The following is a 24,307-nucleotide window of genomic DNA, read 5'->3' as shown; positions in this document are numbered from 1 at the left end:
GTGGAAGATTTTCAGGGGGCACAATTGTCTAACTGCTTAGGTACATTGTATCTCTGATACATGATTGTCTGTCCAATGCCCTAACACTAACGTTATGGCTTCCCTTTGATGTGTCCATATATAGAAAGTGGTTGGTTGTGGTAACTCCTCCCTGCAAAGCAAAATCAAAGGACAATGGCTCAGAACCGCAGAACCGAGTGGATCGGTACTGATGACCGACAACAATTGGTCGAACAGAACAACAGGTTGGTAGAAGAAGTGAAAATGCTGAGACAGCATGTGGCAGACATGTATCAGGCATGGATAACGGGAAAAGCACCACCCCCTCCACCTCCAAGCCTCTTGAACTCGGTCATTTCCCAAGCACCCAACACCATAATGGAAGATTCTCCATACTCTCCATCCCAACCCATTTATGGCAGCTTTCCCAGCTATCCGAGTAGCTCCATCACTCTTCAATGTTTCTCCGCTCCCCAACACCACTTCTTTCCCCGTGACCTCAAAAGCCATACCTCACTTCCCAGGTACCCGACTCCACGAAATGCTTACCCACCCATACAAGCCTACCAAAAGCCATCTGGATCAGGTTTCCGGCCCTGTCAACATGCAAGAATGAAGAGGTTGCTGAAACGAGAAAAGGCTCTCACCCCTATCGGGGTATCTTATGCCAGTCTGTTTGAAAGGCTAAGGCATGCTGGCTCGATTGAACCACTCCCCGCATGTACTCCAAATCCACTTGCAAGGAGCTTTGATCCGGCAGCGCGATGCGCCTACCACTCCAATGTCATAGGGCACAACATTGAGAGCTGTCATAGTTGGAGAAGGGAAGTAGAGAAAATGATCCGAGAAGGGCGGGTTGTGATTAATAACAGTGACATGGAGCACTCGAACCCCCTCGAGAACTTGCCGACGGAGGTTGATGAGATTGAAGCTGGTAATGGTCTCGGCAGTATTGATGCAAAGCTCAGTGGCTAAAATGCCAATTTTGATAAAGTGGGAGGACGTTTCGTTCCTTGGTCAGCAAGAGAGAAGCTTGTGGTGGCTCATTTTGTTGTCATTTCTGTTGTTCGGATTATTAGGGTTATAAGTCGGATGTTGTCTTGTCCAGTTTGTTTTAGGATTTTGTTCTGGAATTGTTTTGTTTGTTTTGTTATTTAAACCATTTCACCGGTAGTCTAATACAAAATCCGGTCTTTTATTATTTCCAGTCATCTTTTTGTTTAGTCCTTTTATCATTTTTGTTCAATGCCGATTCTAGGGACATGACATGCGCACCCAGTTTGGGCCTAGTCTTAAAAGTTAATCATAAAACCCTGAGAAGGTGATCAAAGCATTTAAAGGAAATAAGAACGGTTTGAGATTATTTGGAGCCCGAGTCATGTGGAACTGGGGCAAACACAAAGAAAACCGTTAAATAAAGATTCGCCTAAATTGGCATGAGGGTCGTTCATAATAAAAGAGAATGAGAGTGTCGCCCAACGGTGCTTTAGAAGTGACAAATGAACAAACATATGTTTAACATAATTGTCAAGCCCAGCACCGTCGGAAGAGACTATAAATCTATTGTTTGTTGTGTTGTTTGCATTTGGCATGTTTTGAAGACTGGAATGACGAAGGCATTTTGTTCTGCTACCTAAACACTTTATCCTTCGTTACCCCTTTTTGAGCCTTACTTATTTTTCTTTCATACCCCTCATTCGGAATCAGTAAAAACGACTAGAAAACGCGAGCATGGCATGAAAACATGAAAAAAAAAAAAAAAAAACAACAAAACGAAAAAGAAAAGAAAAGAAAAATGGTAACCAAAAAAAAAAAAAAAAAAATAAAGTCAAATGAAAAAAGAGGAATTGGGAACTACGTTTGACCTGATTCCTCAAAGAGGATACGTAGGCGCTTCACAGCTCGGTCATATGGTGCATAGTGTGCATAATGTGCATGGTATGCATGGTGTAATAAATTAAAAAAAAATTAATAAATAATCCCCAAGCAAGAAACTGGGGCAAGGGTTGCGCTTGTGGTAAGCAAAATTGGTTCCGAATGTTGTAATTTTAAACCTCCAATTTATTTTGTTTGAGCCTTTAATACCCTTTCTTTCTAAGCTTATCCAAAAAAAACCACATTACGGTCCAAAGAAAGACCTTCTGATCAGTCTGCAAAAGATGCCAAGTCAGACAAATGAGAGTCTTACCGGCGAACATAACACTCTGTTCCACAACAGAAAGGACTCTAATCTCCAGCAGAGAGAGTCATACCGGAAACACTCCAAATCCCCAGCGGAAAAGTGATACAAATGAGAGAGTCTTATCGGTGAAAATCTTCACGGACACCATAAGGCGATGAAAGCTGAGAGAAAAACCAAAATGAGAGAGGCTTGATAGTGAAAACCCTTCGGGCACTACAAGTCGAATAAGATTAGGAACCATATGGGGAATTGCCAATTGAAGGTCTTGAAAGATGATTGACAACAAAGGATAGGCCACATGTGCATGTCATGACCATTAGAGTCGGTGTTTTCGTTTGATAGGTTTTTATTTATAGTTTCTTTTGTAAAAGAGTCATCGTTTCCTTTGTCTTTTATTTTGTTTCTTTTGTCTTTCTCCTTTCATAGAAAAACTCCCCAATAGAGTCTGTCTGGTCATAATAAGTGTGAATTGACTTCAAAATATGTCATCAGCTTCCCAATTATACAAAATGAGATCTGACTAGTGCATCCAAATGGTGTAGTCAGCGAGGAACAAGCGCGAGGCCAGTGTCAAGAAAATATCCCCAGCAAAAGGGAATAGACAAAAGGATTGACGAGTGTCAAAAGGGATATCCTTGCCAAAACCAAAGTTATAAACCTCAAGGCCAAAGCCCGTGGGCAAATCAAGGAGAGCAATGAGCATGATTTGGGAAATTCATACTAGGACTAAAAGGTCGGGGAAATGCCAGCTTCCGAGCTATGTCACAAAAGAAGACGGATATCCCCAGTAGGAAGGGACTATCCCCAGCACATAATATCATCCCCAACAAGCTGTGGAACGCAGAGCAAGGAAGGAGAAAGGGAAAAGCCATCCCAGTAGGGGTATCACAACCAACCACTATGTTTTAAACTAACAAATTTTGTTTAATTTGAAACAGGTAAAGGAAATGGCATTGATGCCAGAAATGCATGCCGCAAGGGATATTATCAAACTGGGGCAGAAAATTTTCCTTCTGCTTAGAAAATTTTCTGGAAGTCAGGTACCCATGCGGGAAAGAATAAAGATAACGCCAGTCTCAAGGGAAGTGGTCTTAGAACCAGTGTTGCCCCCAACATAATAAGTTCTATGGAGGAAGTTGTTCCCCAGCAAAGGGATGAAACTTGAGCTCAGTGAAGCACTAGTTCTGAAAGAATCAGAATCCCCCAACAGTGTTATCCTCGACAGCGTTATCCCCAACTGATAACATTTTACCCCCCAACAGGTAAGTAAATAATTCCCCAACAGTGTTATCCCCAGCAAGTATTCGAGGTAAGACATTTTCAAGTCATAAGGATATTTTGGGTTCATCCGCCCTCGAACAGGATATTTTGGGTTCATCCGCCCTCGAACAGGATATTTTGGGTTCATCCGCCCTCGAATAGGATATTTTGGGTTCATCCGCCCTCGAACAGGATATTTTGGGTTCATCCGCCCTCGAACAGGATATTTTGGGTTCATTCGCCCTCGAACAGGATATTTTGGGTTCATCCGCCCTCGAATAGGATATTTTGGGTTCATCCGCCCTCGAATAGGATATTTTGGGTTCATCCGCCCTCGAATAGGATATTTTGGGTTCATCCGCCCTCGAATAGGATTTTATTTTCAAAGTTGTTGTTGAAGCCAGGCGCCCACCTGAATAACGAAAGGAATACTTTTCTTGTCTGTCCATTGCATATTTTAGGTGCCCACCTGTATAACAAGGGAATACATTCCACGCCTTTGCCAATAGGAGACGCACTTCCTAAGTCTAGTTCTACCAATAGGAGATGCACTTCCTAAGTTTAGTTTACCCATAGGAGACGTATTTCCTCCTAAATTTACTTTTACCGATAGGAGACGCATTTCCTCCTAAGTTTAGTTTACCCATAGGAGACGCATTTCCTCCTAAGTTAGCATTGAAGTTGGGAGCCCGCCCATATAATAGAGGCATACATTTCTGTCCTTTTACTTTCAGTTCTAGGTCGCCCACCAGTAAAATGCGGGAATACATTTCAGTTCTAGGTCGCCCACCAGTAAAATGCGGGAATACTTTCTGTTCTAGGTCGCCCACCAGTAAAATGCGGGAATACATTTCAGTTCTAGGTCGCCCACCAGTAGAATGCGGGAATACATTTCAGTTCTAGGTCGCCCACCAGTATAATGCGGGAATACATTTAAGTTCTAGGTCACCCACCAGTATAATGCGGGTATGCATTTATGTTTTCATTTCATGTTCTAGGTCGCCCACCAGTAAAATGCGGGAATACATTTATGTTCTAGGTCGCCCACCAGTAAAATGCGGGAATACATTTCAGTTCTAGGTCGCCCACCAGTAGAATGCGGGAATACATTTCAGTTCTAGGTCGCCCACCAGTAAAATGCGGGAATACTTTAAGTTCTAGGTCGCCCACCAGTAGAATGCGGGAATACATTTCAGTTCTAGGTCGCCCACCAGTAAAATGCGGGAATACTTTCTGTTCTAGGTCGCCCACCAGTAAAATGCGGGAATACATTTCAGTTCTAGGTCGCCCACCAGTAGAATGCGGGAATACTTTTAAGTTCTAGGTTGCCCACCAGTATAATGCGGGAATACTTTCTGTTCTAGGTCGCCCACCAGTAAAATGCGGGAATACATTTCAGTTCTAGGTCGCCCACCAGTAAAATGCGGGAATACTTTCTGTTCTAGGTCGCCCACCAGTAAGATGCGGGAATACATTTCAGTTCTAGGTCGCCCACCAGTAGAATGCGGGAATACATTTCAGTTCTAGGTCGCCCACCAGTAAAATGCGGGAATACATTTCAGTTCTAGGTCGCCCACCAGTAAAATGCGGGAATACATTTCAGTTCTAGGTCGCCCACCAGTAGAATGCGGGAATACATTTCAGTTCTAGGTCGCCCACCAGTAAAATGCGGGAATACATTTAAGTTCTAGGTCGCCCACCAGTATAATGCGGGAATACATTTAAGTTCTAGGTCACCCACCAGTATAATGCGGGTATGCATTTATGTTTTCATTTCATGTTCTAGGTCGCCCACCAGTATAATGCGGGAATACATTTAAGTTCTAGGTCGCCCACCAGTAGAATGCGGGAATACATTTCAGTTCTAGGTCGCCCACCAGTAAAATGCGGGAATACATTTCAGTTCTAGGTCGCCCACCAGTAAAATGCGGGAATACATTTCAGTTCTAGGTCGCCCACCAGTAAAATGCGGGAATACTTTCTGTTCTAGGTCGCCCACCAGTAAAATGCGGGAATACATTTCAGTTCTAGGTCGCCCACCAGTAGAATGCGGGAATACTTTTAAGTTCTAGGTCGCCCACCAGTATAATGCGGGAATACTTTCTGTTCTAGGTCGCCCACCAGTAAAATGCGGGAATACATTTCAGTTCTAGGTCGCCCACCAGTAAAATGCGGGAATACTTTTAAGTTCTAGGTCGCCCACCAGTATAATGCGGGAATACTTTCTGTTCTAGGTCGCCCACCAGTAAAATGCGGGAATACATTTCAGTTCTAGGTCGCCCACCAGTAAAATGCGGGAATACTTTCTGTTCTAGGTCGCCCACCAGTAAAATGCGGGAATACTTTCTGTTCTAGGTCGCCCACCAGTAAAATGCGGGAATACATTTCAGTTCTAGGTCGCCCACCAGTAGAATGCGGGAATACTTTTAAGTTCTAAGTTGCCCACCAGTATAATGCGGGAATACATCATGTTCTAGGTCGCCCACCAGTAAAATGCGGGAATACTTTCAGCTCTAGGTCGCCTACCAGTATAATGCGGGCATACATTTCATAATTTTGCATTGAAGCAACTTTTTAGTCTTGTATTACAGAGTTTGGAATCAGTAACCCCACCAGAAGGCGGAAGGTTACAACAAGAATCCCCAGCAGTAAACAATAAAATCCCCAGCACCGGGAAGCAGAAGGTTGCAACAAGAGGTCCCAGCATAAACTCAAGTCCATGTGTCAAAAGGAAGAAAAGCATCGGAAGAAAAGCACCGGAGGAAACACAAGCCGACAAGAAAGCAAGGCAACAAGAACAAATTTTAGTCTAGCCTAGCTTCTTGTTTTCTTTTAAGCACGGTGTAACAAGGATATCGGTAAGCAGTAGTAATAGCATGCAACAACAGTAACAGTGCAGTCCAACGGTAGTCCCAGCTACCAAAGTTTTCCGAACTACATTGACCTGATTCCTGTTTAGCCCAGGATATGTAGGAAACCTTTGAAGCAAAGGTTCGGTCAAATCTTTTTCAAAAAATGCTTCAACGGAGTACTCGAATGGGCAAAAAATCGCTCGCTTTATCTTTGCACGAAAACCCTTCGTGTCTTCGGGCAAAGAGGGGCAGCTGTAAGCACGTGATTTTTGCCCTATATGAGAATTACTCCCAAAAAATTCAAAAATAAAATGATTTTTTCTTTGGTGTATAATTTTGTGATATTTTGTGATATTTTGAAGAATTATTTGTATTTGTCTGTGCGTGTTTATTCGCTAAATTAATAAAAAATACAAAAATATGTCGCATTTTGCATGTAGTATTTAATTCTACAATTGTTAGTAATTAAAATTGTTTTACAAAAATTAAAAATTACAAAAATAGGCATCGTTTGCATTTTTAGCATTTAATGTCCAAATATACAATTTTATGCTTAATTAATACTTAATTGTGCGTTAATTGTTATTGGGAGTTAATTTGCGCTTTTATAACTTAATTTAGTTCTTAATAATAGTTTAAGTATTTTTATAATTTAGTTTTAGAAAAAATAAAAGAAGAAAAGAGAGCGAAAATATAAAGAAAGTCGGAATTAGGCCTCTTCTTCAATTTCAAGACATAGGCCCAAAAAATGGCCCAATCTTCCCTACGACCCAGTCCATTGCGAACTGGGTCGACCCAGTCCATAACCCAACTCCCCCTCTTCATTTTCATTTTTCATTTTTTACAAAACAAAACAAAAGAAAAAACCAAAAACCCTAAAAAACCTAAGAAACACATCCGCCCCTCCCCTCCCTTTGCTTCATCTTCTCCAACCTCCAACCCCCAACCTCAAGCAGCCATGGCTGTTCCTCCCCACACCACACACACAACCACGTCGACAACACACACTCACACACAACCACGACGACGTAGCACACACACAATCCGCGGCTTCACCAACATGAACGACCATCCATGTTCGATTCCTCCATTGTCGTTTCTGTTGCATCGTCTGCTTCTTCTGCTGCTGCTGCACGTCGAGCAGTTGGTTCGAAGCCACTCCGTCGCCACTGTTTTGTCGTCAACCAAGAAGACCACGTTGCTGCTTCTTCGTCGCAGCTGCTGCCCGTGTCCGCCATTGACGCAACCATTTCTGCTGCTCGACGTGCGCTGCTGCCTCTTCGCCATGACCAGCACTGCTGTTCACGTTTTTGTTACTGTGTTGCTGCTATTCCATCGCTGCTGCCTTCCTTCTCGCGTCTAGCCATGGCTTCTACTGTTCACTCAGCTGTGGCTGCATCGTCACTTCATATTCTTCGCGAAAACCCTCCCAAACGCACCCCAACTGTTGCTGCTCACGTTTCCGCCATGGACGAGCAAGCTTTGATGCTGCCATGGCCAGCTGCGGACTGCTGCTCCTTCCTCTCCATCTTCTTCGTTTATTCGTCGTTGTTTCGAATCGGTTAGTTGGTTTATGTTTTCAAATTTCGTCCATATTTTTTTTGTTGTTCGTTGTTTTTCGGATTCAAAATCGATAAATGATTCAATGTTTGTTTTGTTTATCGTTTGAATTAATTTTTAGTTCATGTTCATGTGTTATTTGTTAAATTAATTTTCAGATTTTTAAATAGAAGTTTAATTAGTTGTTTTCATATTCATTTCATGTTTGTATTATTGTTTAAATGAATATTTGTTAGTTTGATGTTTGTTAGATTCAAATTGAAATTTAATTAACTATTTCTTCAATTTGTTTCATGTGTTTATGTATTGTTAGAAATTGTTAATATTGTTAAGTTCAAGTTTAAGTTCATAATTGTTTCTTCGTCGATCTTGTTATTTGTTTAAAGAATTTAGTTGTATTAAAGGAATATATTGTTTTAATCGTTTAATCCGTCATGTTTGTTGTCTTAAAATAGATTCATTCATGTTCATACTTTGTTTGAAGGATCTTGAATCCGAATTTTTGGATAGTTTGATTTCTTGTTTACCATTTATGATTATTGCTTGAATTGTTCTCATAATCTTGTTTAAAGTTTAATATAAGAATTGTTTGTTGTAGTGTTGTTAGAGTTGATTTTAAGTTCAATATGATTGAATTTAGAAATCTTCATACTTTGTTTGTTGTTGTTGTTTAAATCCGAAAAATAGGTTTGTTGTTGCCAAAAATATTGTTCAATCAAATTTTGGTTGTTCTTGGTTGTTCAATTTATGTTCATATGATTTGTTGTTGAAATGTTGTTAAAATCATGTTCATGTGATATTGTTGTTATGATGTTCATCCATGTTCATATTGTTGTTTGAACATTGTTAGAAATTGATCATATTGACTATATTTTGGTTATGTTTGATTAAATGATGTGTTATAGCTGATGGGTAGTTTGGTAAATTTGTAATACGATCAGGGGTAGTTTGGTAATTTCAGTAAGGTTGGAAGGGGTAGTTTAGGAATTGTACATTTTGAAATTGTTTATTTGAAGCATGGGGGACAAAATGAAATGGGGTGGGTTGTGATATGATTATTTAATATAAAGGGGGGACAAGATTTAAATTAAAGGGGAATCTTGCATTATTTTAAATAAAGCATGGGGGACAAAATATAATGGGGTGGTGTGATATATTTATTTAATGTAATGGGGATGAGTGGGAAGATAATGGGTTTGGTAGAGAAAGGGATTGATTTGAATTGATTTATGGGATGGGATATATATATGTGAAGTCTTGAACATAAGAAGAAAAAGAAATACACGGACAAAAAAAAAAAAAACGGGAGAGAGAAACAAATCTGAAAATAAGAGAGAGAAAAGGGCTGAACATTTAAGAGATAGAAAATTCCGAAAAATATTTAAGTTTTCAAATAAAAAAAAACTAAAAAAAAATTCTGTTTTCTTTTGTTGTTTGAAATCAGAATTGATTGTTGTTTCATAAAAGCTGAAGCTTTTGTTTTTTTTGGATTACTACTCCACCGGTCTGTTACTGGGTTGTTATTGTTGCTGGGCTATTGTTGCTGTGTTGTACTGATTTTACTGCTGTTGCTGATTCTCATATTCATTTTCTTTTGCTTCCAATATCAGGTACACAACTGAAAAGCTGTTTATTGTAATCCGAAATATGAAGCGTGAATACATATGAAGAATGAAAATTTGAAGTTTTAATTTCGTTTTTTATTTATTTGTTCCTTTTGTTGACTGTATTTAAGCTATTTCATGAATTACTAAATAATAACTGGAATAAGAAAATAATATCATAAGTTATTCTGTAATAAATCAGTTCGGCAAAATAGGTTAATTCACTAGTTATGAAGGCTTCAAGATTATAGGTTGATCATGAACAAGTAGCTAAATTTAGCTAAGACACGAATTTAAATTAAACATCGTAAATTAGGCATTAAGGCATGACTTGAGCTTAAGCAAGATTAGAAGAACGTTTAAGTCTAATAAACTTTCTAATAAGCTTTAGTAATTTTGGTTAAATTTAGTTTCAAATGATTGTGAATAATTAATCTCAATAATATTTTTTTTAAAAAAAATAACAATGCTAAGTTTTAATCTAGCTATATTTGTTTATTTTGAATATTAGTTGTTGAATTTTTATTTAATTTATAATTTTCGAAATTAAAAATAAAATCCCTTTTTCATCAATATTTGTATGAATCAAGCAATTAGCGTGTCATGTTTTCTTAAATAATAATAATAAAAAATCTAATTAATTAGGATTTTCTTTATTCATTTTAGAGACTAATTTTAAATAGCAAAATGTAGTCGCTTTAAGATTTATTCATTTAGGAAAATAAATGAGATGAGCCTCGCTTAATAAAATGTATAGATTGCGGGGCCCTCAATAAATGTACATTTAATTGCTTAGAATTAAGGAGGAGTCGTTTTAGCAAATTTCACGGCCCTACCCCAAAGTAATAAATCGCTAATTGCTTTAGGCGCGATATAATAATAATACATTCTTAAACACGGGTATGTATTTATGCGACCCAAATCCAAATCCCAAAACATTGAATAAAAATACGTTCCGGATCGTGGATGCATTTTATGTGACCCAATCCAAAGACATGTTTTTTTTAACGATGTTCACATTCTTTAAAAAATATAATAATGAAAGCGGTAAAAAGATAAAACTTGCACATGAGTCCATATTTGTATAAAATCAGATAATCAAGCCAAATATAACAGTTGAGCGACCGTGCTAGAACCACGGAACTCGGGAATGCCTAACACCTTCTCCCGGGTTAACAGAATTCCTTATCCGGATTTCTGGTTCGCGGACTGTAATATGGAGTCATTCTTTTCCTCGATTCGGGATTAAACTGGTGACTTGGGACACCCTAAATCTCCCAAGTGGCGACTCTGAAATAAATAAACAAATCCCGTTTCGACTGTCCTTTAATTGGAAAAAACTCCTTGTACCCTCGCGGGGGCGGAAAAAGGAGGTGTGACAAAACGGACTATTTCATGCTTTGGAAAAGTTGCACATTTTTTAGGCTCTGCTGTTCACCAGAAAATTTCTGATGCGAGGAGTCGAGTTTGGAAGCTCATATCTTGCAATCTATAAGGAATCAGAAAATTTGCAAAACATAAAAGTTGTAGCTCTTGCATTCTAGTTTCCATAAAGTTAAACCATTCATGATTTGGACATTTTATCAAAATGTTATGATCGATTGAAGAAGGCTGGTGGAGCAGTTTCGATAGAATTTTCTGATGCATGGAGCCGACTTTAGAAGCTCATATCTCGGAATATATAGGAAGTTATATGGTGTACAACCTTTCAAATGAAAGATCTTTAAGTCTAGTTTCTAAATCTTCAAACCGTTTGTCATTTGGATATTTCACAAGGAGTTATGGGCGTTTTAACAGAAGGTGTACAACAGAGAAAAATGGTAATAGGATGTACAACCTGCACAGCGTAAAGTACAACTCGATGAAGCCTGGGCAGATTGTTTTAAACACGAGTTTTCTTTCATTTCTTTCATTTGACTTGGACGATTTTGGAGAGCTCAAGGAAGGATTTTCACCAAGCAACACTAGGTAAGTGATTTCTTCCTATTTTTGAGTTAAATATGTGATCTTACATGGATTTAGGCATGAAAATCAGTAGAAAAAGGTGAAGTTAGGGCTTGAGATTATGAGACTTTCTAGGGATGATTTGAGGGGTCAAATGAACTCTGATTTTCGAGTTCTTTATATGTACGGGCTCGTGATATGATGAAGAATATTTTGGTATAAAGTTTGTCCAGTTCCGGGATGCGGGCCCGGGCGGTCGGGTTTTGACTGATTTCGGGTTTTGTGCTTAAAATCGATATTTTTCAATTGGAATTCATTCGTTTAGAATAATTTGATGATAAAAATCTGAACTTGGTAGATTTGGAGCACTCGGAAGTTGGGTCGAGAGGCAAGCGTGTTGCAGAATAGCTTTTCGGGCTAGTTCGAGGTGAGTAATGATTTTAAATGTTATTCTGAGGGTATGAAACCCCGGATTGCATAATGTCGTGCTATATTGAGGTGATTAAATCAAATTCTTCCCTTCGTTAGTTTACCCACTGTAACTGACTGTCACGTCCAACGAGAAGGGGGGCTTCACCTGATCACTCTGAATCCGCTGATCAGGAAGAGAGAAAGGAAGAGGTTTTTTCTTTAGATAAAGCGGAAGCTCGTTCCTGGCCTCTTTGGCAGTAGCTAATCTGAATTCGTAACGTACAATGGGCAGCTAATTGTTTGATATTAGAGAAATTTTCATAAAACACTATCTTTTAGTGGTAATTAGCTATTTATAGATACCATTTGCTATATTACGGATTGTAGATATGTTTTCTGTTGTTATAAGATGTATTAGATGTATTTAAGCTATTGTATTCATGAATACAATAGCAAAAATAGGCGTGAATCAGGGAAGTCCAGCTAATCAGTTATTGTATTCGAGTGTATTCGACTGTATTCATGGCGTGAAACATGGGATTACATTATTTTTAAACGGAAAGTGTATCAATTAACATAATAGACTCCTAATATAACTCAACAAACTCGATTATAACACACAAAATTTGTATTTCCGGTTATAAAAAAGATTCTCAACCGAAAAATACCCCCAAAAATAGCAATCTTCAGAGAAATTACATAATACATATGAATACATAAATTATATTAATTAAAAAACATATGAATACATTCATATGGCATATAGCGAGACAGTGAATACAATGAAATACATAGAATACAGCGGGATACATTGAAATGCAATTAAAAAAAGACAGTGAATACAATGAACTACATGAAATACAGCGGGATACATTGAATTACAATGAAAAAAAGAGACAATGAATACAATGAAATATATGAAAATACAGCGTGATACGTTAAGAATACATTGAAATATATTAATAGAAAATCAAGTTGCTCAGCCCCAAACTCCGTCGTCTTTGTTCAAGAACAAACCCTAATTTCTGCCTTGTAGCCAATTAGGCCGAAGAATTCCCACTGGAAAATGCATAACCCTACATTCCTTGTTAGCGTCCAAAGTGTAGTAATAAGAAGTGGCATTATCCCATTCCAAATCGTAAAGAAGCTTTCCCAATTGGTTTTGGATAATGTTGAAGTTCCTGCCATTGAGATAATCGTACCACAAATCAACAACCTGAAGATTTCCTTTGGTGTTATTCATGAAGAGAATCGAGTGGAATTGTTTTGGCCATGGTGTAGGAATTGGGTCGTTGGATTTTGAAGCATTGATTAGAGTGAATCCAAGAGAAGATGCCGTTAGAAGGAGGAGAGCGGAAATTTTAATAGGATGAGGGAAGATAATGGCATGTATCAAAGTAGAGAGAGAAAGAAAATAGTGTAACTGAATAGCGTATTTAGTGGCTTAGGGGTAGGAGGTAACCAAAATTAGATATTTTGCTATAAATATTAAAAGGTATCTATAGAATATAATTTTTTTAAATAGTATTTATTTAAAATAAATAAGGTGTTAACCTTTGCTACAGGAGGTAAAAATTCCTTAATATTATTATACTTTGGGCTAAATGCCATATTTGGGCTTCGTGCCAACTGTTTGAACCCTTAGGGGATTGTTAATGATATTTTTCTCACAGTTTGATTTCATACTTATGTTCAATCATGTTATATTTTCACTATTTTAAAAACTCATCTATGTTATTCTGTTTTAAACACATTAATTGATATTTTCAAAGATATTTGAGCTGAGCTTCATTATTTACTGATGCCCGAGGAGCTTATGAGATTCTGACTGAGTAAAGCCGAGGGCCTCTGTTGTGAGGATACTCTTTTGGGTCGGGCTGCCCTCTGCAGTAGTGATATACTGATTATGATAATGAGGTCGAGGGCCTGAGATTGTGCGCCATAAGGCGGCTTGATATTGATATGAGGCCGAAAGCCTGTTTATGATGCCATGAGATGGCTTGATATTGCGCTTGGGCTGTAAGAGGCCCCTCTAGGAGTCTGCACACCCCCAGTGAGCGCGGGTACCTATTGTGCTGTGAGATATAGCCCGAGGGACTGGTATTGTTTTGAGATATTGCCCGAGGGGTGGATTTGTTGACATTGTGCCCGAGGGGCGAACCTTTATGTACTTATCTTTCTTATTTACCTATCATGTACCTGTTTAATTGTGTAATTGTGCCCGAGGGGCGGATCTTCTATGCTTATCTTTTCTAATTGCTTGCATTCAATTGCTTAACTGTTGAAAGGCCATTTTTGAAGAAGTTTAAACTGAGCTAAGGTGCTTAAGAGATTTCACAACTTCATTGCTTTCTTACTGGTTTTGTACTGCTTCTATACAACATGTTGTTATACTCTTCGTGATTTCCTATCACTTAGTCTTCATTTATTTTTATTACTCACTGAGTTGGAAGTACTCACTTTACTTCCTGCACCTTGTGTGCAGATTCAGGTATTTCTGAACCCGGTAGCGGGTATTGGTTGCTCAGAGGCAGAGTCATCGGAGTTTAGCAAGGTAGCTACCCGACATTCGCAGCACTGCTTTTCTCCCTCTAAATTTCATTAGACTATATTTAGTACATTTTTGACTCTAGTTGTATTCGGACCTTAGTAGATACTCATGACTAGTGACACCCCGGTATCGGTCTGTGTTGGGTTTGTTTTTCCGCAAATTATATTGTTAACTGCTTGTTTTTGGGATTTTATCATGTTTACGACTTAATACTTATTATTTTATTGCTTAAGATTGGAATGATAATGTGTTGGTTGGCCTTGTCTTCAGGAGAGACGCCATCACGATCAGGTTGGGTTTAAGGTCGTGACAAGTTGGTATTAGAGCCTAGGTTACATAAGTCTCACGAGCCATGAGCAAGTTTAGTAGAGTCTTGCGGATCGGTAGAGGGACGTCTATATTTATCCTCGAGAGGCTGCAGAACCTTTAGGAAAAACTTTACATTCTTGAATTCTTATTGTGCGTCCTTGATCCAGCTTGAAAAGTAACTCTTGAAATTCCTTCCACGTGTTCGTATGCGCGCATGAGCGCTCAGTATCAGATGTGCATCGTTGGCTTGTGATTCCCTGATCTAGGGGCGAGATGTGATCTCTGCGTGTTTGACGTTGAGCCAGCCTAGAGGACTTGAGGCCGGATTTTTACTTATATCTTGAGTACCGAGGTGTTGATTATGTGAGCCGTGTTTTTGAACTTATATATTCGGTGGTGCCCCTATTAGTAGAAGTGTTGGCTGGATAGTTATGTGATGAATGTGATGTGACTACGAGATGTATTCATATGATTTAAAAGCGACGAGAAGGGTCTGCTGGAGGATAGAAGAACTATTAGGTGCTTGATTTCTATCTTGATTCGAGGTATAGCCCCGAGTTATGGGTGTGTGAAGAACCTTTTCATGTTTCCTAGTTGGGAGTGAAGTAAATTTCATGTTGCGGCATGAGTTCAGACTCAGGAAGATCAAACGACTGCATAATGTTTATGACGGTGGAAGGTATACAGAAATGTTAGTTTGAGGAAAAACAGGTGGGTTATCTTATGCGAAGTGTTCTGAAGTTGTGTGATCCTTATGTTGTCTGTGAGGAGATCTCATTTACAAGTGAAATATACGTGTTGAAATTTAAATTTTGGGTTGCTCAAGAGAGTGGATTTAACTATTATGAGGGTGGATGCAAGATTTAAAGAAGATTTAAAGTACTAGATGGTCGGTGTTTCACAAGTTTATGAAGGATCTAGTTTAATCTCACTATGGTATTATGACAGTAGTAGAATATAAGCATTATGAGTTATTGTGTGTGTTTTGATCTATGGCTTCGAGCCAAGTGGGGGAGTCTGCTATTGATTAGTTGACTGCATGGTTATGTGCTATATTGGTTCCAGTTGAGGTGTACGGGTGAATCAGTTATAGCCTACGGAGATTGAGACCGAGGATGGCTCGAGTAAAGGAAAATTCTTGACAAAGGTTATAGTATGCTTCATAGGTGTGTCAGAATCACGGAATGTCTTGAGTTGTTGTTGGTAAAGGATGTTTGGTGCATAGAGCATGAAGTTTCTTGGTTGTTTTGGAATGAGGTTACATTCTGCGGTGTCGGAGTGCTAATGAGGATTGTTCGGTCCGTTTGATCAGGATAATTGCAGTTTGAGTAAAGTGAATGACTCTCGAGAATGGTTCTAATGTGTTCAATCGTATATGTAATAATTAGAAAATTTTCAAGTGTATGATTTGGCTAGGAATTGAGGTTTGCGTTGGAGGGTGTCAAGACTTGTGTCATTTCTATATCAATTATGGGATTCTATACATCAGTATTAGGAAGGTAATAGCTTCAGATTCGCAGGAAGTCTTTTCAGGGTAGGTATTTTGAATGTGGTGCTTTTGGGAACATTTAAAAGAGTATTCAACGGGTTGTAGGCCTTAGACTGTATGGTATTATGCTTGGGTCTCATGTGGTGAGTCTGGGTTGAGGAATTGTGATGCTATAGCAAGAAGGAGTATCAAGTTGAAGGTGAAATCAGAGGAACTCGGATAGATGGGATTGGATATGGCTTTTCGTGTGCTATATGGAGTTGGAGACTGGGAGTTCTCATAAATAGGTTATGTTGCGGTTGTGGGTCGCGTGTATTGGCACTATGTAGTGACTATCGGGGTTTGGAGACCCGCGTGGATCTTTTGCTGCTTGGTAAGTTAGGATTTGAGGAAGATTGGGTATAGACTGGTTGTCTCCGTGTCGTATTATTCAAGACTATTGCGCTAAGGCGACGATATTGGCTATGCCGAGAATGCCACGGACTGAGTGGCGAAGTTCGACGGATTATGGTCTAGTATGGTGGTTTTATATTTCGAAGATTCAGTGGATGGCTAGGAAGGACTATTTTTCTTACTTGGGTTTTCAGGATGGATGTTAGTGTAGAGACTCCTACCATTGATTCAGTTTTAGTGATGAGGGATTCTTCCGGATGTGTTTCCTGCTGCCGGGCATGTCGCCGGACCGGGTTGTTGATTTTGGTATTGATTTGGTTCCGAGCATCGTATCGTATGGCACTAGCAGAGTTAAAGGAGTTGAAGGATCAGCTTCAGGGTTTCCTTGATAAGGGGTTCGTGGGCAGGCCAATGTGTATGTGTGTTCTAACATGAGTCAGCTTGGTTGTCTCCGAGTTGTAATGTTGAGGGATGTGTTGATTCGATTGTTATTGAGCTTATCAGTAATCTTGGGAGATCTATGAGTTACCTTTATGTGTTGCGAGGCGTTATGATTTGTTGGTTATAGGCACATATAGTACGGTTCTATTGCGGTTCTATTGGGTGTTGCTCGGTGAATGACGTATCAGTTATGTCCTTTCGAGTTTGTGTGATGTATGTTATTTGCTTCACCGTGGGTATGATGATTTGCTTTGGTTCCAGACATCAAATTGCATGTGGTTGTCAATTTCGAGCATAGTGACTTGAGGTGTTTCATGTGGACCAGTGTTTGGATAGGATCGTGCATTGCAGAGAAGTTATGTGGAGTATGACCCTTCAGATTAGATTCGCGATTCTGTTTCTACGACGTGTGATGAGTTCTCAGCATTTTTTTGTGGTGGTACTAGTGAGTTGGTGGTACAACCCTTTCGTTCGAGTCGTCTTCATGATTGGAGTACATTCAGATTGTTATTTATTGGTGCACGGATTGCACGAGTTGTGGCTTTAGATTGTATTGATGTGTCATGTCACCAGAGTAGTGGTGTTGGATTAGATGAGTTCGTCGGGATCTGAAATGAGTACAAACTGATTCGATTTCAGCATGTTGGAAGGATAATGTTGAGTTTTGGCTCAAAAATTTGCTATGGTTTTTGCCAACGGAGAAGTGGCTTCATGAATGGTTGATATGAGAAATGGTTATGGCTTATTGCGTGTTTCATTTATCATTGGCAGTATATGAAAGTGACGGAATGAGACTTTAGTTGATAAGAGGTTTTCTATCGATATTCCGTTGTTGTGTGCAACTGATATGATTAGAAGTTATCGCTATCAGTGTTTGAGTTATGTGGTATATCATGTAATTGCACCTGAGGTTATAGATATGGTTTGTTACAACTTGTTCGGACTTATTCACAGTATAAATGTGAGATTCTGATCGTATTGATGATTTCAAAAGTGGAAATGCGATTCTATGGTTTATGGGCTAGATTGGATTGTGAAATTTCAGTTACAATGTGTTATTGGACCTATATGAGATAGGGTGACATGGGATCACCCCCGGGTATATGCGTGGTAAGGTTATTCGGCGATTGGTTGGCTTTTGGAACAACTTTGGGCACGTTCGAGGACGAACGTATGTTTAAGTAGGGGAGGATGTAATGACCCGATCGGTCGTTTTGAGTTTTTGCACTTTGCTCGCCATTTCTCGAGCATGATTTGCCCCGTTTAGTGTATTATGACTTATGTAAATCGTTGGTTTTGGTTTTCAGGGTGATCATAATGAATTTGGAAGAACAGTTCTTAGTTTGAAGCTTGAAATTTGAAAGGTTTAACCAAGATTTGACTTGTTAAACTATGATCTCAAATTAGAATTTTTATGATTTGATTAGCTCCATTAGGTGATTTGGGACTTAGGAGCATGATAGGAGTGTGTTTTGGAGGTCCGGAGTAGATTTTAGGCCTGAATTGGCGAAATTGAGTTTTTGGCGTTTTCCGGTTGATAGGTGAGATTTTGATATAGGGGTCGAAATGGAATTCCAAGAGTTGCAGTAGTTTTGTTGCGTCATTTGGGATATGTGTGAAAACTTTCATGTCATTCGGACGTGGTTTGGTTGGGTTTTTGATAAAAACATAATTTAGAAGATTTTGAAATTCTTAGGCTTGAATCCGATGCGAATTTGGTGTTGTGATGTTGTTTTGAGCGTTCCGAAGGTTGGAACAAGTTTGAATGATGTTATGGGATATATTGGCATGTTTGGTTGAGGCCCCGGTGACCTCGGGTGAGTTTCGGGTGGTTAAACGGACTATTTCATGCTTTGGAAAAGTTGCAGATTTTTGAGCTTCAGCTGTTCACCAGAAAATTTCTGATGCGAAGAGTCAAGTTTGGAAGCTCATATCTTGCAATCTATAAGGATCAGAAAATTTGCAAAACAGAAAAGTTGTAACCCTTGCATTCTAATTTCCATAAAGTTAAATCATTCATGATTTGGACATTTTATCAGGATGTTATGATCGATTGAAGATGGCTGGTGGAGCAGTTTCGACAGAATTTTTTGATGCATGGAGCCGACTTTAGAAGCTCATATCTCGGAATATATAGATAGGTATACGGTGTACAACCTATCAAATGAAAGATCTTCGAGTCTAGTTTCTAAATATTCAAACCGTTTGTCATTTGGATATTTCCACAAGGAGTTATAGGTGTTTTAACAGAAGGTGTACAACAGGAGAAAATGGTAATAGGATGTACAACGTGCACATCGCAAGGTGCAACTCGATGAAGCCTGGGCAGATTGTTTTAAACACAAGTTTTAGCCCATTTCTTTCATTTGGCTTAGACGATTTTGGAGAGCTCAAGGAGGGATTTTCACCAAGCAACACTAGGTAAGTGAATTCATCCTATTTTTGAGTTAAATATGTGATCTTACATGGATTTAGACATGAAAATCAGTAGAAAAAGGTGAAGTTAGGGCTTGAGATTACTAGACCTTCTAGGGATGATTTGAAGGGTCAAACGAACTCTGATTTTTGAGTTCTTTATATGTACGAACTCGTGAGATGATGAAAAATATTTTGTTATAAAATTTTTCCCGTTCCGAGACGTGAGCCTGAGGGTCGGGTTTTGACTGATTTCGGGCTTTGTACTTAAAATTGATATTTTTCAATTGGAATTCATTCGTTTAGCATAATTTGATGATAAAAATCTGAACTTGGTAGATTTAGAGAACTCGGAAGTTGGGTCGAGAGGCAAGCGTGTTGCAGAATAGCTTTTCGGGCTAGTTCGAGGTGAGTAATGATTTTAAATGTTGTTCTGAGGGTATGAAACCCCGGATTGCACAACGTCGTGCTATATTGAGGTGAAACACAAGCTAGATAACGAGCGTGGGGCTGTGCACCATTGGGAATTGTGACTTAGTTCATCCCGAATGACTATTTTTCTGTATAATGGGTAACTAATTGTTTAATATTATTATACTTTGGGCTAAATGCCATATTTGGGGTTCGTGCCAACTGTTTGAACCCTTAGGAGATTGTTAATGATATTTTTCTCATAGCTTGATTTCATACTTATGCTCAGTATGAAAGCGTGGAGGTCGAGCATTAAGGTTGTAGGCTAGGGGTAGTTCATAGTTGTTCCCTCTTTATACTAGGTAGTCTGATATAGTTATGCCTAGGTCTGCTAGCGGTATATGTTATGTTCACAATATTTTGTTATTTTTCATATGATTATATTATTGCACTCTCTTTCACCTATTTGGTCTATTTTAAGATATTATTATCACTTCTCTTGCTTTTTTGTTGTTACCTATCTCTCCTTTCGTGTCTTTTTGAAATTATTATATCTCCTGTTGAGCCGAGGGTCTCCCGAAAATAGCCTCTCTACCCTTCCGAGGTAGGGGTAAGGTCTGTGTACATCCTACCCTCGCCAGACCCCACTAGTGGGATTTTACTGGGTATGTTGTTGTTGTTGTTGTTGTTGTTGTTCAGTCATGCTATATTTTCACTATTTTAAAAACTCAGTTGTGTTATTCTGTTTTAAACACATTAATTGATATTTTCAAAAATATTTGAGTTGAGCTTCATATTTTACTGATGCTCGAGGGGCTTATGAGATTCTGACTGAGTAAGGCCGAGGGCCTGTATTGTGAGGATACTTTTGGGTCGGGTTGCACGCCACAACAGTGATATACTGATTATGATAATAAAGCCTAGGGCTTGAGATTGTGCGCCACGAGGTGACTTGATATTGATATGAGGCCGAGAGCCTGTTTATGATGTCACGAGATGGCTTGATATTGCGCTTGGGCCGTAAGGGGCCCCTCCAGGAGTCTGCACACCCCCAGTGAGCGCGGGTACCCATTGTAATGTGGCATATAGCCCGAGGGGCTGGTATTTTTTGAGATATTGCCCGAGGGGCGGATTTGTTGATATTGTGCCCGAGGGGCGAACCTTTATGTACTTATCTTTCTTATTTACCTATCCTGTACCTGTTTAATTGTGTAATTGTGCCCGAGGGGTGGATCTTCTACGCTTATCTGTTCTAATTGCTTGCATTCAATTGCTTAACTATTGAAAGACCATTTTTAAGAAGTTTAAACTGAGTTAAGGTGCTTAAGAGATTTCACAGCTTCATTGCTTTCTTACTGGTTTTGTACTGCTTCTATACAACATGTTGATGTACTCTTCGTGATTTCCTATCACTCAGTCTTTATTTATTTTTATTACTCACTCAGTTGGAAGTACTCACTTTACTCCCTGCACCTTGTGTGCAGATTCAAGTATTTTTGAACCCGGTAGCAGGTATTGGTTGCTTAGAGGCAGAGTCATCGGAGTTTAGCAAGGTAGTTGCCCGGCGTTCGCAGCACTGCTTTTCTCCCTCTCGATTTCATTAGACTGTATTTAGTACATTTTTGACTTTAGTTGTATTCGGACCTTAATAGATGCTCATGACTAATTACACCCCGGTATCAGGCTGTGTTGGATTTATTTTTCCGCAAACTATACTATTAACTGCTTATTTTTGAGATTTTATCATGTTTACGACTTAATACTTATTATTTTATTGCTTAAGATTGGAATGAGAATGTGTCGGTTGGCCTTGTCTTCATGAGAGGCGCCATCATGACCGGGTTGAGTTTAGGGTCGTGACATTTCAATTGTTTTCTGTCAGTTTATTTGGCGATAACTGGGGTATTTGGGGCTTTGACATATTTTTCTGAGGCTGATAGCCTATGTATATTTGAGACGGATTCTTCTGCCATTCCCATAATTCATAGACTCATATTTTTATAACTGATTTTTGCCTTCGTAAACTATCAACTTGGTGGTTAATTAAAACCAACTTTCGGATTTATTGACACTGAAAAATCAACTTAAGAACCTTCGCGAAAAAAAAACTTAGCTATGCATTGTGCTGGGAATTGTCTATAGTACAATCGGTAGGATGTTAACCTAGAAGCATGTTAACAGATTATATTTCCTCTGGGCTTGGGATAATCATATTCAAAGAGGTATTTATATGAACTCACTATTAGAATGAAATAATTTCTGATCCAATCAGTTCAGAATTGAATAGTTGATTGCTTGATTAGTATACAAGAAAGCAAAAATGAACTTTGTCACACAAAAAAGGGAAAAAATGTAATCGAATCAGTGTATTTTCCTTTTTTATTCCTACCATACAAGCAATTGCTCAGTGACTCGCTCACCCTTTACTGCCATATCTTCTTATATATCCTTTTGAATACCAACAGAGCAATGAGCAGTTGAGTTTTAAGAAAGATAAAATAAAGGAAACACAAGAAAAATAACGATTTTTATTGTACGTGTTTGTTTGAATACAAAAGAAAAGTTCAAAGGGAAGTAAAATAGTTATATTATAATTTCAAAATCTTGGCAGGTTTGACAGCAAAGATGTTCTTGATGAATTACCCAACATTTCGATTATCCAAAGGCTATGAAAATAGTGAAAAATTGGCTCTTCAATCCATATTTTTTGAAATAAATTACGGGTTACCATAATGAAACTCTACTTTATGCACATATGATATAAGATGTGATTCTCTTTTGTGAAGTAGCAAAACTTTTCTTTAGCCATTTCTGTTTGTTTAGATTTTCTCATTTATTCTCTTGATTGGTATGGTATGAGTAACAAGATGAATTACCACAAGTGATTTCTCTTAGAGCAATGCACATTAGCTCACATCTTTCATTTTGCATTTGTGTTGTACTGCTATTGTATCCTGGAATTTTGAGGGTATAACCCCCTAATACGATCAAGAATTTAAGGCATATTGAATTGCATATGATAGAGTACATAATAGTTCTCTATATGTAGCTTCATCCAAGGTGATGATAAAATACCAGATGATTGCGTGACCATGAACTCCTGTCCCCAAAGCAAAAGTAGAAAAAATAAGCGTGCTTAAATAATCTAATGGCTTAGATGTAAACTTGTTTTTTGTAAGCATCTATCTATTATGTTATTGTACAGTCAAATGAGAAACTTACTAATCAAAAATCTTTCTATCTGATTATGAGGTCACTAGAATGGCAAACTTTAGCCTCTGGAAGTCTATAGGCAACTACGAACTGTTTTCTCGCGTTAGGTGTATCTTCTTTCTGTTGGGAATAAACCTCTTACCAAAATAATATTCACGGTAATAAAGCGGAATAATAATGTAGCACCGAGATACGGTAATTAACAAGAATAAAAGAGTAACAATGACACCAAAATTTTTACGTGGAAAACCCTTCTGAATAAGGGAAAAAACCACGACCCCGAGAGGAGCAACTGATATCACTATAGTAAGGAATTTTACAACTTTGTAGGTCGGAGGTAAATACTCCAAAGACCACTACAACACTCAAAAGAAATAACCCTCTTTTGATATTCCCACCTCACTACAATATCGCTCTCTCTCTATTTTCCTCACAGACTATTTTCTTATACCTTGTCTGTGAAACCTTACTCTTTCTTTCTCTCTTTGTTGGTGTGTAGAAATGAGAGTTGAAGCTCTCCTTTTATAGCCAAAGCTTCACCCTCTAAAGCCTACAATATTTGACAATTTACACACACTTTTCACAATTCAACAAAGTTGGCTACCAAACCAAAGAAATTCAACAAGGTTGGCTACCAACCAAACCAAGTCAACAAGGTTGGCTACCAAACCAAAGAAAACTCTTATTAGGCACATGCCTAATACTTCTTCAATGAGATGGACATCATCAATCTCCCCCTCCAGTCTCATTCATCTAGAGGAGGTAGCACTGTCTTCTAGTTTGAGTGCATGCCGACAAGTTCTTTGCATAGCTCGAACTTGTTCCTTGGTACCACCTTGGTCAGCATATCTGCGGGATTCTCACTTGTAGAAATCTTCAAGACTTTTAGAGATTCATCATCTACCATTTCTCGAATCCAATGATATCTCACATCAATGTGTTTGGTCCTTGCATGGTACATAGAGTTCTTGCTAAGGTCTATTGCACTTTGACTGTCACAATAGACGACATACTCCTTCTGATGCAATCCAAGCTCTTGAAGGAATCGCTTGAGCCATATCATCTCCTTGCCAGTTTCTGTAGCGGCAATGTACTCTGCTTCAGTTGTTGAAAGTGCAACGCACTTCTGCAACTTAGACTGCCATGATATAGCTCCCCCTGAAAATGTAAATAAATATCCAGTAGTAGATTTTCTGTTGTCAATGTCACCTGCCATATCAGCATCTGTATAGCCCTTCAAGATTGGATCAGATCCTCCAAAGCACAAACAAT

At 38.7% G+C, this 24,307-nt stretch overlaps 1 protein-coding gene across 1 annotated transcript in view; it reads left to right on the top strand.

The window, feature by feature from the left end:
* The first annotated feature begins 7,368 nt into the window (after window positions 1-7,368).
* Window positions 7,369-24,307, top strand: part of LOC138888639 (uncharacterized) — a 33,185-nt gene continuing 16,246 nt past the window's right edge. Inside the window, exon 1 of the mRNA XM_070170539.1 lies at window positions 7,369-7,830. Coding sequence (XP_070026640.1) covers window positions 7,369-7,830 — 462 coding nt within the window. The remainder of the gene's footprint in view (window positions 7,831-24,307) is intronic.

This window comes from Nicotiana sylvestris, chromosome 3 (assembly GCF_000393655.2).
Source record: "Nicotiana sylvestris chromosome 3, ASM39365v2, whole genome shotgun sequence".
In the NCBI taxonomy this organism is placed as follows: domain Eukaryota; kingdom Viridiplantae; phylum Streptophyta; class Magnoliopsida; order Solanales; family Solanaceae; genus Nicotiana; species Nicotiana sylvestris.
Note: the sequence above shows the minus strand (reverse complement) of the source record. Positions and strands in the feature narration are given on the sequence as shown.